General features: G+C 46.6%; 1 protein-coding gene across 1 annotated transcript; it reads right to left on the bottom strand.

Moving 5' to 3' along the window:
• Window positions 1–753: 753 nt before the first annotated feature.
• On the bottom strand, window positions 754–10,577 carry LOC136442122 (prostaglandin G/H synthase 2-like). The gene is made up of 10 exons (XM_066438747.1): window positions 10,296–10,577; window positions 9,816–9,866; window positions 8,408–8,521; window positions 6,844–6,987; window positions 6,201–6,523; window positions 5,452–5,782; window positions 4,240–4,526; window positions 2,924–3,068; window positions 1,878–2,334; window positions 754–1,778 (listed from the first exon to the last, which is right to left on the bottom strand). Exons 1-10 carry the CDS (start codon window positions 10,300–10,302, stop codon window positions 1,430–1,432), a joined length of 2,208 nt encoding a protein of 735 aa, XP_066294844.1. The 5' UTR covers window positions 10,303–10,577; the 3' UTR covers window positions 754–1,429.
• Between the last annotated feature and the right edge of the window lie 866 nt (window positions 10,578–11,443).

Raw genomic sequence — 11,443 nt, forward strand, 5'->3', positions numbered from 1 at the left:
CTGTGTTTTTATTGTGATATATTACACGGACTACAACTTGGTACTTAAAAAAATTTGAAGTAAGCAGGAAAACTGACCCTGAATATAGAATTTGCTAACAACAAGTGAATGAATATACATATATCTATGTTTTTCGTGCAATTTCTAGAGGAAGAAGAGAGAACACAGTCTTCAAATGTTAAATGGATTTTTAATTTTAGATAATTTTATAACACATAATGTTATCAAAGCTATCCTTGTATGTATTGTTTTGGTTTGTAACTCAGGCGAGGGACGCGTTAGACCTGTAGTATAACATTGTATGTTAGCTGTTTTGTTACCGACATGTAGATTTAGTGATTACACGTATACGATTGTATATCGGGGTAGCAGACCTATATAGATCTGTTTTGTTAACGATAGACTTTGTGATATCATATATAAGATAGATGCAATGGTATATGTTTAACAGTTTTAAACGATAGATTACATTTATTCATTTATTGTCAAATGTTACATAACATTTATACGGTAGATTTAATGGTAGCAAAGATTCCGAGAGGGATTACGTTGTTTCTAGGATTTTCTGTCTGCTTCTTAATTCTACGGATTGAAATGCATGGTTTAGACTGTCATTGCCCTAGTATGTGTTATCAATCATTACGTCACAAAGTAGCCATTGTGACGTCAGCTATAGCTGGAGTTATGGGGGGTGCAAAGTAATATGGAGTCTGATTCTTACTTCGTAGGAAGAACGCATGACGAGGAGAACACTTTTAGAAGTTGTGTAAAGAACTTTATTTTCCGTTTTCAATCCTTCTTACGTTCCATCTACCTTCTGCTAACTCTGTATCGTTTAAACAAACTCGTTAAATAGATATGGCATATTTCATATTAATATCTCTTCTCTTAAAGCTTTCATGACAATATGTACATGCCTTTGAACATGAAGTATGTACAACACTGGAAATGTCTTGTGAGAATTAGTTACTTTTTTCTCCGTCTTGTAGACAGAGAAGTCGTGCTGTTAAACAGCGGGTAAGAATCAGTCCTAACATCTTCACATGCCGTGTGTTCAGGCCATACAAACTGAACTACCGAATCGTAAGGTCTCACACAGTCTAATCTAAAACTCCGGTCTGAGACCAGAATCTCCCGGTTTGGTCTATCCTAACTTCTGCACAGTTCCCTCTGACTACACATCGTTTGTACCTGGTAATCATACGGACATCAAGTCCGCAAGAAAATAAATAGTTTATAAATCATAAACAATGGTAACACACATAATAATGGCTATTCAATAATTTAAGAAAAATAAATATCATACATTTCATCTCTGAACAGCGACCAAGAAACATGCATAGTTTCGATGGCCTCCAAAGCCTGAGAATTTGGTAGAAAATTCATTGGTTTGTGAATAAGATTATTTCTGCCTAAGCGAGAGTCGTGGTCATAACTCTATTCTGTCGCATTGTTTACAACTCGTCCTGTTGACGTAAGTCCTCGGCGCTGCCCCGTTTTTTGGAAACGCCGTCGGTAAATCGTTTTTTGACGGAGCGCCGTTTTTTGGAACATCGTTTTTTGACGGAGCGCCGTTTTTTGGAACATCATTTTTTGACGGAGCGCCGTTTTTTTGAGAGCCAGACTGGGAATCTTTCTCCTGCGAAGCACCGTTTTTTGGCGAAACCTCGTTTTTTGGAGCCTCCTCGTTTTTTGCTGTCAGTTTCTCTCTGGCGGTTTCTTCAGGCTGAGGCTTCACTTGGTTCGACGTCTTCGCGTCTTGGAAACCGTCTTGAGACCTGTCTTCCTCCCTAGGCAGGTGTTTGTCTTGACTGGACAGGACGCCGTTCACAGGCACCAAGTCAGCGTCGTTCTGAGACGTCCGCTTGTCTTGAGACGCGTCTTCCTCCTTGGGCTGGCGTTTGTCTTGGCTCGACAGGACGCCGTTCACAGGCACCAAGTCGGCGTCGTTCTGAGACGTCTGCTTGTCCTGAGCCGCGCCCCCCTCCCCCTCCTCCTGGGGCAGGCCTGTGGGCGTCACGTCCTCGGGCACGGCGAAGGTGACCAGGCCGCAGGGCCCGTCCATGTTGCGGCAGAACAGGTCCCGCAGCGTGGCGGTCTTCACCAGCCGGAACCCCGCCTCCCCGCCGAACGTGCTCGGCCGCCACCACTGCGGGCTGCACAGCGGGTTGGACAGCAGCCCCTTGACGGAGAACGGCCCGCCTAGCTCGATGATGGTCTCGCTGGTGACGCTGCCGGGCGCAGGCTGCTCGATCATCAGCCCCACGTACAGCTCAACGGCGTCAACGTCGCCGTACGCCTCCTCCAGCTGCGCCGCCATCTCCGCGTCTCCACCTGCCGACAGGTAACGTACAGGTAAGCAAAGGTAACGTGCAGGTAACGTACAGGTGAGTACAGGTAATATACAAGGTGAGTACAGGTAACGTGCAGGTGAGTACAGGTAACATACAGGTGAGTACAGGTAACATACAGGTGAGTACAGGTAACGTGCAGGTAACGTGCAGGTAAGTACAGGGGGTACGGGGGGGGCAGCTGGGTACAGGTAAATACAGGTGAGTACATGTGAGGTGAAGGTTGGGTACAGGCAAGTACAGGTGACGTGCAGGTAAGTACAGGTAACATGCAGGTAACGTGCAGGTGAGCACAGGTGAGTACAGGTGAGTACAGGTCACATGCAGGCCATTACAGATAACGTACGGGTGAGTTACAGGACAACTGGAGTGAGGCCAACTACATGATGGCTGACGTTCGTGACTGAATTCTATGAGCTAAAAAAGCTCTAGAGGGAATCAAAAGAAAACCTCTGAATCTCAATTACGTCCCCATTGAATTCTACAAACTGTATTGATATATTGTAAGTTACTGTAAGATTTAAGACTGGTGTGAGAAGTTCCGGTGAGAGCTGCAAGAGGGCGCTGCTTACCTGTGAGTTCCAGGAAGGTTTTGTAGGGCGGGATGCCGAACCGCTTCCGGTACTGGTTCAGCCCCTGCATGCGTAAGTTCCGCTCGTGCTTGATGGTTTCCACGGCAACCTTCAGATTGACAGGTCCGATGTTCTTTGGTCCGATCTGCGTTGATGAAAGAAAACCATAAGTCACAATGTTTCTGACAGACACACTGCAGACAACGAAGCATATTCAGCGCACTAATTGATGACACATGTAGCAGTATTTTGAAGCGTCAAACCGTGACCTAGCCTATTGGATGAATGCGCACGCCAGACCGTGACGTAGCCTATCAAATGACCGCCCTCACCTGTCCTGCTATCTGCCTGGACATGGCGTCCACCGTGGTACAGTGTATAAAGTACATATAGCATATTGAGTGACAGGTTACCTGGCCTGCTATCTGCCTGGACATGGCGTCCACCGTGGTACAGTGTATAAAGTACATATAGCACACCGTGGTACAGTGTATAAAGTACCTGATCTAGCCTATTGCATGATTCCCTTACCTGTGAAACAAATCAAAGGGGCGAGTAGAAACAGAAGTGATCCCAACCGAGATTCGAACTCACGCCGAAACCGGAGGCCAGATCACAGGCACGCACGCCTTAACCACTACGCTAAAAGGTCGCGACCAGTTAGCCTGGTCAGTTGGAGGCGCTTGAACCCCCACTGTTACACTACTCCCCCTTTTCTTTTCAAGATTCGTCCTCGAATCTCCGAGTTCGATCTTCCCTGTGTGGCACACGTTTGCCAGGCTCACAGGGCCGGTGTGGGAACCAGTGAAACAAATCAAAGGGGCGAGTAGAAACAGAAGTGATCCCAACCGAGATTCGAACTCACGCCGAAACCGGAGGCCAGATCACAGGCACGCACGCCTTAACCACTACGCTAAAAGGTCGCGACCAGTTAGCCTGGTCAGTTGGAGGCGCTTGAACCCCCACTGTTACACCTGTCCTGCTATCTGCCTGGACATGGCGTCCACCGTGGTACAGTGTATAAAGTACATACAGCACACCGTGGTACAGTGTATAAAGTACATATAGCATATTGAGTGACAGGTTACCTGGCCGGCTATCTGCCTGGACATGGCGTCCACCGTGGTACAGTGTATAAAGTACATATAGCACACCGTGGTACAGTGTATAAAGTACATATAGCACACCGTGGTACAGTGTATAAAGTAAATATAGCGCATTGAGAGACAGGTTACCTGGCCGGCTATCTGCCTGGACATGGCGTCCACCGTGGTACAGTGTATAAAGCACATATAGCATATTGAATGACAGCTCACCTGTCCTGCTATCTGCCTGGACATGGCGTCCACCGTGGCTCCGAAGCCGTGCTTGAAGACCAGGTCGGAGTTGAAGAGGTAGTCCTTCATGCCGTACGTGGTCCCGTTGACGTGGAACTGGTCCGGCATGAGCGGGTGCCAGTGGTACAGGTGGTTGAACTCCACGAAGATGCGGTTCTGGTACTGGAACTGGTCCTTAAAGAGCAGCTCCGGGTCCCAGAACAGGTCGAAGTTGTAGCCGCTCAGGTGCTGCACGTACTCGTTAATGATGATGTTGATGGTCTCACCTGTAGGGTCGGAGGTTAAAGGTTAGGTTCAGGAGTCAAAGGTTTAGGTCAAAGGTTCAAGTAACATCAAAGGTTGAAGTTGTAGCCGCTCAGGTGCTGCACGTACTCGTTATTGATGATGTTGATGGTCTCGCCTGTAGGGTCGGAGGTTAAAGGTTAGGGTCAGGTGTCAAAGGTTCAGGTCAACGGTTTGAGTAACATCAAAGAACATCAGCAGGAATATTGATTGACATAGCAAGTACTGTATGTGACTGTATTGATGATTATTTTCTTTGATTTCATTCTAGATATATGGCCCTTAAAATTATGTTCTTTGGTTTGTGGCAGGATCCTAGAATTTTCCTTACATTTGTGGTAAGATCTTAATCAGGCTGAAGTCTTGCTGGTAAGAATGAGCAACAGGGATCTAAGAAGAAGAATACGCCACAGGAATGTTTTCTTGGTAAGATGGTAGAGATCAGCTTGAAGCCTTACCAGTGAGAATGAGAATGAGAATAAAGCCTTACCAGTGAGAATGAGAATAAAGCCTTACCAGTGAGAATGAGAATAAAGCCTTACCAGTGAGAATGAGAATAAAGCCTTACCAGTGAGAATGAGAATAAAGCCTTACCAGTGAGAATGAGAATAAAGCCTTACCAGTGAGAATGAGAATAAAGCCTTACCAGTGAGAATGAGAATAAAGCCTTACCAGTGAGAATGAGAAATAAGCCTTACCAGTGAGAATGAGAATAAGCCTTACCAGTGAGAATGAGAATAAGCCTTACCAGTGAGAATGAGAATAAAGCCTTACCAGTGAGAATGAGAATAAAGCCTTACCAGTGAGAATGAGAATAAAGCCTTACCAAGAAGAATGAGAATAAAGCCTTACCAGTGAGAATGAGAATGAGAATAAGTCTTACCAGTGAGAATGAGAATAAAGTCTTACCAGTGAGAATGAGCCTGGCTGTCTGGAAGAGCCGCTCGTCGTCCCAGTCCGGGTGGAGCTCCTTCATGACGTCACAGACGCGGTTGTGCTCGCGCAGCCAGACGGTGGAGTAGACGAACAGCCCCGGCAGCAGCCCGAAGAACTCGTGCCCGATGGCGAAGCGCTTCTCCGCGGGCACGTAGGGCGGGTAGATCATGTGCACCGGGGCGTCCGCCAGGCTGGGCGGGTACACCTCGCCCCCCACCCGCTGGAACTTCAGCTTCCCGTCGGTGAAGGCCCGCAGCTGGTGCTGCCGCTCGACGGTCTCGCCGTAGATATGGCTCAGGTCGACCTGAGGAGGGGAGGGGGGCGGGTTAGAATCTGAACATCACAGAACAGTGGGCAGGGGCCGATCAAGTTTACTAGTGTCAGGAGGAAAATTTAAAGAAACGCCAAGATCTACAATTATGGAACTACTGATCCCAAATGGTAAAAAGAGGAAAGATTGAAAAGTGTAGTTTCTGTACAAATGTGAGTCGTGAAATGTTTAAACGAGGGAAAGAAAGAAATATTGAAAAAGGAAGAAAAGAAGAGAGAGAAAGAAGGAAAGAAAGAAAGAAAGAAAAACGGAAAGAAATCTTAAGAAAAAAGAAACAAATTTGAAAAAGAAAGAAAAGAAGAAAGAAAGAAAGATAGAAAGAAAGAAAGAAAGAAAAAGAAAGAATTAAAGACAAAGAAAGAAATTTCAAGAAACAAAGAAAGAAACCCACCCCATGGTCTCCCCAGGTGCGCCCGGCTCCCTTCTTGAAGTCCGTCTTGAAGAACTGGTGCGTGAAGTGCTGCGCCATGAAGTTGAAGAGCACGTTGGTGCGCCGCCTGTCGGGGATGAAGCGTCTGCGCGCCAGGAACGTTTCCGCGATGTACTCAGGGGAGGGGAGCTCCTTCCGGCCGGCTGTCCCCATGGGGGTGGGGCATCCCGGGGGCACGGGGGGCAGCGCGCGTGCGTAGTAGGACCGGTCCGCGTACGTGTCCCAGCTGGTGTAGTCGTGCCCTGTGTGGTACACGGGCGGGCTGTCCACGGTGGCGGAGCGGACTGAGGGGGGAAACAAGATACAAAAGTTAGTAAACATGTCAACAAACAAACAAACTAACAAACAAATAAACAAGTCAGTAAAGAAAGAAAAAACATCCCAAATTTGTGATGGTCTCATTAAATATATAAAAGGATATTGTTAAAGCATCTTTTCTATTCATATAAGAAAATGTAAAACTAAAATTAATTCAAGTAAACGAAGACTAGTTTAGACTAGTTATCTTTACAGCAGTTCTAAAGAACGACTTTCGTTTGAACCAAGTTAGAGAGTTTTGTCTGAGAGTTGTAGTTTACACAACCACCGCTAGAGGTCGCCTTACTTTTGTAGACGGCCCTCATGATGAAGTTGCTGAGGAAGGGGATCCTGTTGACGATGTTCCACAGCCACTTGTAGTTGGTCAGCAGGTGGTGAGTCGTCTTCTTACTCGGCTTCAGCGCCACTTTTATGGACGTCCAGAATTCCGCTGGAGGGGAGAAGCGTAAACGTTAGTGTTGTACTACAGTATATATTATAGCCGCTAGGCGTCGCCGCTGATTCATGTTAGCTTCAGCGCCACTTTTATGGACGTCCAGAACTACGCTGGAAGGGACGAAACAGAAGAAACGTTAGTGTTGTACTTTATGTTACAGCCGCTAGGTGTCGCGGCTGATCATCGCAAGCAGCACGACTTTTCCGCACGTTTAGAATTCGGCTGGAAGGGAGGGATAGAAGAGTTGGTGCTGTACTTTGTATTACTTTTACGGACGTCCAGAACTCGACTTGAAGGGAGAGACAGAAACTTTGTGCTGTACTAAGTACAACAGCTGCTAGGTGTCGCGGGTGATCCACGTTAGCTTCACCCAGTCCTGTTTGTAAACTGTTTTCTTGTTTTTGTCGAATTTCAGTCACGAATTCGTCACCAACAAAGGCGGGAAAATGCGGGAATTCCAAACGTCAACAGCGCACAGGTGAGTTTACCTGTCGCGCGCACCTGGCGTGGTTCCTGGCGCTACAAATAACCTGCGGACCGGACGTTCTGTTCGACACCTTTATTTACACCTGGAGTCATGTGTTTACCTGTGCGATCAGGTACTTTAAGTAACGGTAACGATACCCTCTAAATCCGTCTCATGAAAATTCCTGAGGGTCTGATCGGGATTCTTGAAGTGCTTTAAATACAACAAATAGACCGGAAAACCCCGGAAACCCCCGCATGTGTAAAGTAAGCTGGAAATCTCCCTTACTTAGAGTCTGCTGGTTTCTTAAATTTCACGTCCTGTGTGTCACCCTAGTTACTTTACCGGGCTCCCATGTAAACAGCAAGAGAGCGAAGTTTGGGAACCCCAGTAGCTAAATAAGACGGCACCCATGCTAGAGTATGGGAGCCCGGGCAAACCCCACGGGTTCTATATAGGATTTTATACAGGATATAAAATTACTCCGTTCCTAGAAAACAGAAATATTTGCGGATTTTCCATCGATATTAAAATGATGACTGTTTTCTACTAAACCGAAGTCTCCGTGGTGTGGAGACTCAACATTCTCCCTGCTGCCCATTAAAGAGTAGAGTAGACTAGAGTAGACATTTGTTATACTGTTCATTATTGTCTGTCCGTCCACTTTGTGTTACATGTACATGTACATGTACTTGCAATTAGCCTACGGGCAGGAAATTGCAATAAAACTTTTCAATAATTAAACTCTGTAACAGGGAATCTGGTGCCAACCGGAGTACTAAAGTAAAGAGTGCTGAATACCTTGTTTTCAATTGATTGTTACCAAACAAGTTATTCATTTGTCAGCGTATGTACAAATGTATTCTTTTGTTTGAATGTTTCTGTAGTGTATCTTCTGAATAAAGTTTTTAAAAAAAGAGAGTGCTGAAGAGTAGAAACGTTACTCACGTATGTCGCAGTTCTGCCCATAGTAGCCGGTGCGGGTGCAGTCGCAGCTGTAGCTGTCGCCCTCCCGCATGCACACGCCCGTGTTCTGGCACGGCATCGAGCAGCACGGGTTCTCTGGTAGGGGAGAAGAAAGTCTCATTATTATACTGATATCCAGATCCTATAAACCCCGGCCCCTATCACTGATGCAAACCCCTAACCCTCCCTCATACACACGCCCGTGTTCTGGCACGGCAAAGAGCACCACGGGTTTTCTGGTAGAAGAAAATAAAAAGTTTCTATGTCACCATAATCTCCTGATCCTAAACTCTAAGCCCTGACACAATTGCAAACCCCTAACCCTAACTCTCACCCATGCATAGATACAGTCTCATATTCGCACTGATCTTCTAATCCTAAGCTCTAAAACCCCAGCCCCTATCGCTAAAGTAAAGTAAGTAAGTTATCGCTAACCTAAACCTCTACGGCAAAACAGGTTCCTTGACACGATAACAGAAACAGGTCATCACACATCTGCATATGGTTAGAATCTTATCAAGAGTCACAGGAATTTCAACAACTCGGATTGAGTTTCTTAAGTACAGTATAAAGTCCTGGCAAAAATCCAGTGCATCCAGAAATGTGTCAAACTCCAAATCAATAAGCCGTCGTCGAAAGCAAACAACTTTCGTTGTTCTAAATCAAGAATCTGTAACAAGTGTGACTTGAAACTTGAAATAGACTAGAAATGTGGAAGATGGCTGTGGGACTGTGAAGTGACGTGCGTTCAGCCTCCTCTAAACCACCGTAACGAGAACCACACGTGGCCCCAGGGCGACCTTTACGCAATCCGTCCTCTCAAGTCAAGTAGTTTTCGTAACGTCTGATTTCAGCGATGACGAAAATAGAAGTGAGGAGCAAACAGGGATGACATTTCCGACGTTTACCCAACCCTGCTGAATTTTCATGACTCCTCTACTTTCCTTTCACTCCGCTCCAGTTTTCCTTGACTCTGTTTACTGCCCGCAAACACGTTCTGAGATCAGCAAACTCTCCTCGAGCCAAACCCGACACAAACACTACTTGACATTCATGTCTGTTGCCAGCTGTGCCCAGGTTTCACAACAACGCCAACTCTAGCGGCAATTTTCTAACCAATTACACAAAACCACTGAGAATTTATCCTCCCATTAGACGCTATCCTCGCTTGTTGGACGGGTGAGATTTAGATAAGAGAGTTTTCCACATTGTCTGTTCTAAACCTCAATTTTTACCGGCCGCGCGGTCTGACATACCAGTCGCTACACTCTGGTCACCTAGGCAACGCCTGACGTTCTCTTACAAAACCGGCCTTTCCTTAAATAGCACAGAGAAGAAACGTCTAGAAAGATGTCTTTAAACTATTTATGGAGAAGGAAGAGTTTCTTACCTGCAACAATCAGTGCGGGTAGCAGCATAAGGCATATGGTCATCATTGCACCTGTAGGAAAAGAACGAGTCACAAATGTTACCGGTGGATGTCTTAACGGGCTTACCGTACAAAACGGATGGACGCTGCTATTTCGGGCGCTCGACGGGCAAACGGTTTTCAAAAGTCGTCTTTGTTTAAAGTTATGCTGAACTGTGGGGTTGCCTAAACATAGCGCGTTTGAAGTGTCCGAGTGGGATAATGGATAACAGCCCGGGCCCGAGGGCTGGCGCTTTGTGAGCGGCCGCAGTCTTTCGACGGGACTCCCAGCGCCATGGCGAGAACACTGCCCGCGAGCGCCGCCTCGGACCCGGGGTTTAGCGCCAAATTACGCACTAATTACAGCCGACTACACCCTAAAGATTAGCCCATGAAAGAGAGTTTGTTTTAGCCCGCCCCCTACAGTCGGGAATGTTCGGAACAACAGTTTGAGAAACTCACCGTTCATTTTGGAGACAAAAGTTCCAACGGGTCGTTTTCACAGAAAACACTGGTCAGAAATGTCGTTACTGTCACAACAAGAAGTGGCGGGAGGTTTCTGGTCAGAATATCGTCTGCGAGTGGCGGGAAACGGTCTGAGGTAGTGTCTTCTGTCGTCTGCGTCTGTGTTCTGAGGGACTCGGGCCGCGGCGCGGGGTTTTAAGGCCGTGCGTTGCCAGGGCGTGACGTAGGCGTTGTTTGGCTAAGGACGCTCGCGCCACGCCGATGACGTCACGGCCCGCAGCCACAGAAGAATGTCGGCCGGTTCCGGCGGCCCGCGTCGGAAGTGCTCGGCACCAATCGGGAGGCGTCGGAAGCGGTCGGGGATTTGATGACTGACCGCTGGGTCGCTGCGGAGGTGTCGGAAAAGACTTCGCCACGAGACGAGATCACGCCTGTAACTGGGTTTACTAACACGGACATGTCAACAAACAACACAGGAACACGTTAAAACGCATTAAAATGTGCTGATATGTTTTTATTGTCGAGAATGACCAATCTGCTGCGTAGCCATGACACGGCAATATGCATTATGAATAAGCTTTAGTAATAAGATTGTGTAATCGGACCGCACCTTAAACGCACGTTTGCTATTCTACAAGTGGGTTTGGCAGTTAACGTTTTAGAATGTTTGCTTATGAATTATTAATATTTTTCATGTTTTCAACTATTGGCTTCACTTCCAAATTCGTCCCGCATGTATTTCCTTTTCTTACCTAAAAACTGACACTCAACGCTGCGACCTTTACAATGAGCACCTGTTTCTCCATTCCGTCCGCTGTGGTGGAAAATCATGAGAGGAAAATGAATCATTAGGGATATATTTTTGCTAGTTCATAAAGTGTTCAGCCGGTATCCAAGCACAGTAGTTATTTCTGATCTTTGATGTAATGATACGTTTACTTCAGTGATACTAGTGCTGCGCACGTACATTAATGTACCGTAACACAGTCACCCCCCTCCCCTTGCCTCACCCCACCACTCCCATACTGTTATCCCTTTCTACGTTCTCTACAGGTTATCTGTAGTGTATGATGTAACATGGGGTCTAGATTAGTGATAACGCAAAGACCTAACCCTTCGCCACACCCGTTATAATAGACTACCGA

Source organism: Branchiostoma lanceolatum, chromosome 9 (assembly GCF_035083965.1).
Source record: "Branchiostoma lanceolatum isolate klBraLanc5 chromosome 9, klBraLanc5.hap2, whole genome shotgun sequence".
NCBI lineage: Eukaryota > Metazoa > Chordata > Leptocardii > Amphioxiformes > Branchiostomatidae > Branchiostoma > Branchiostoma lanceolatum.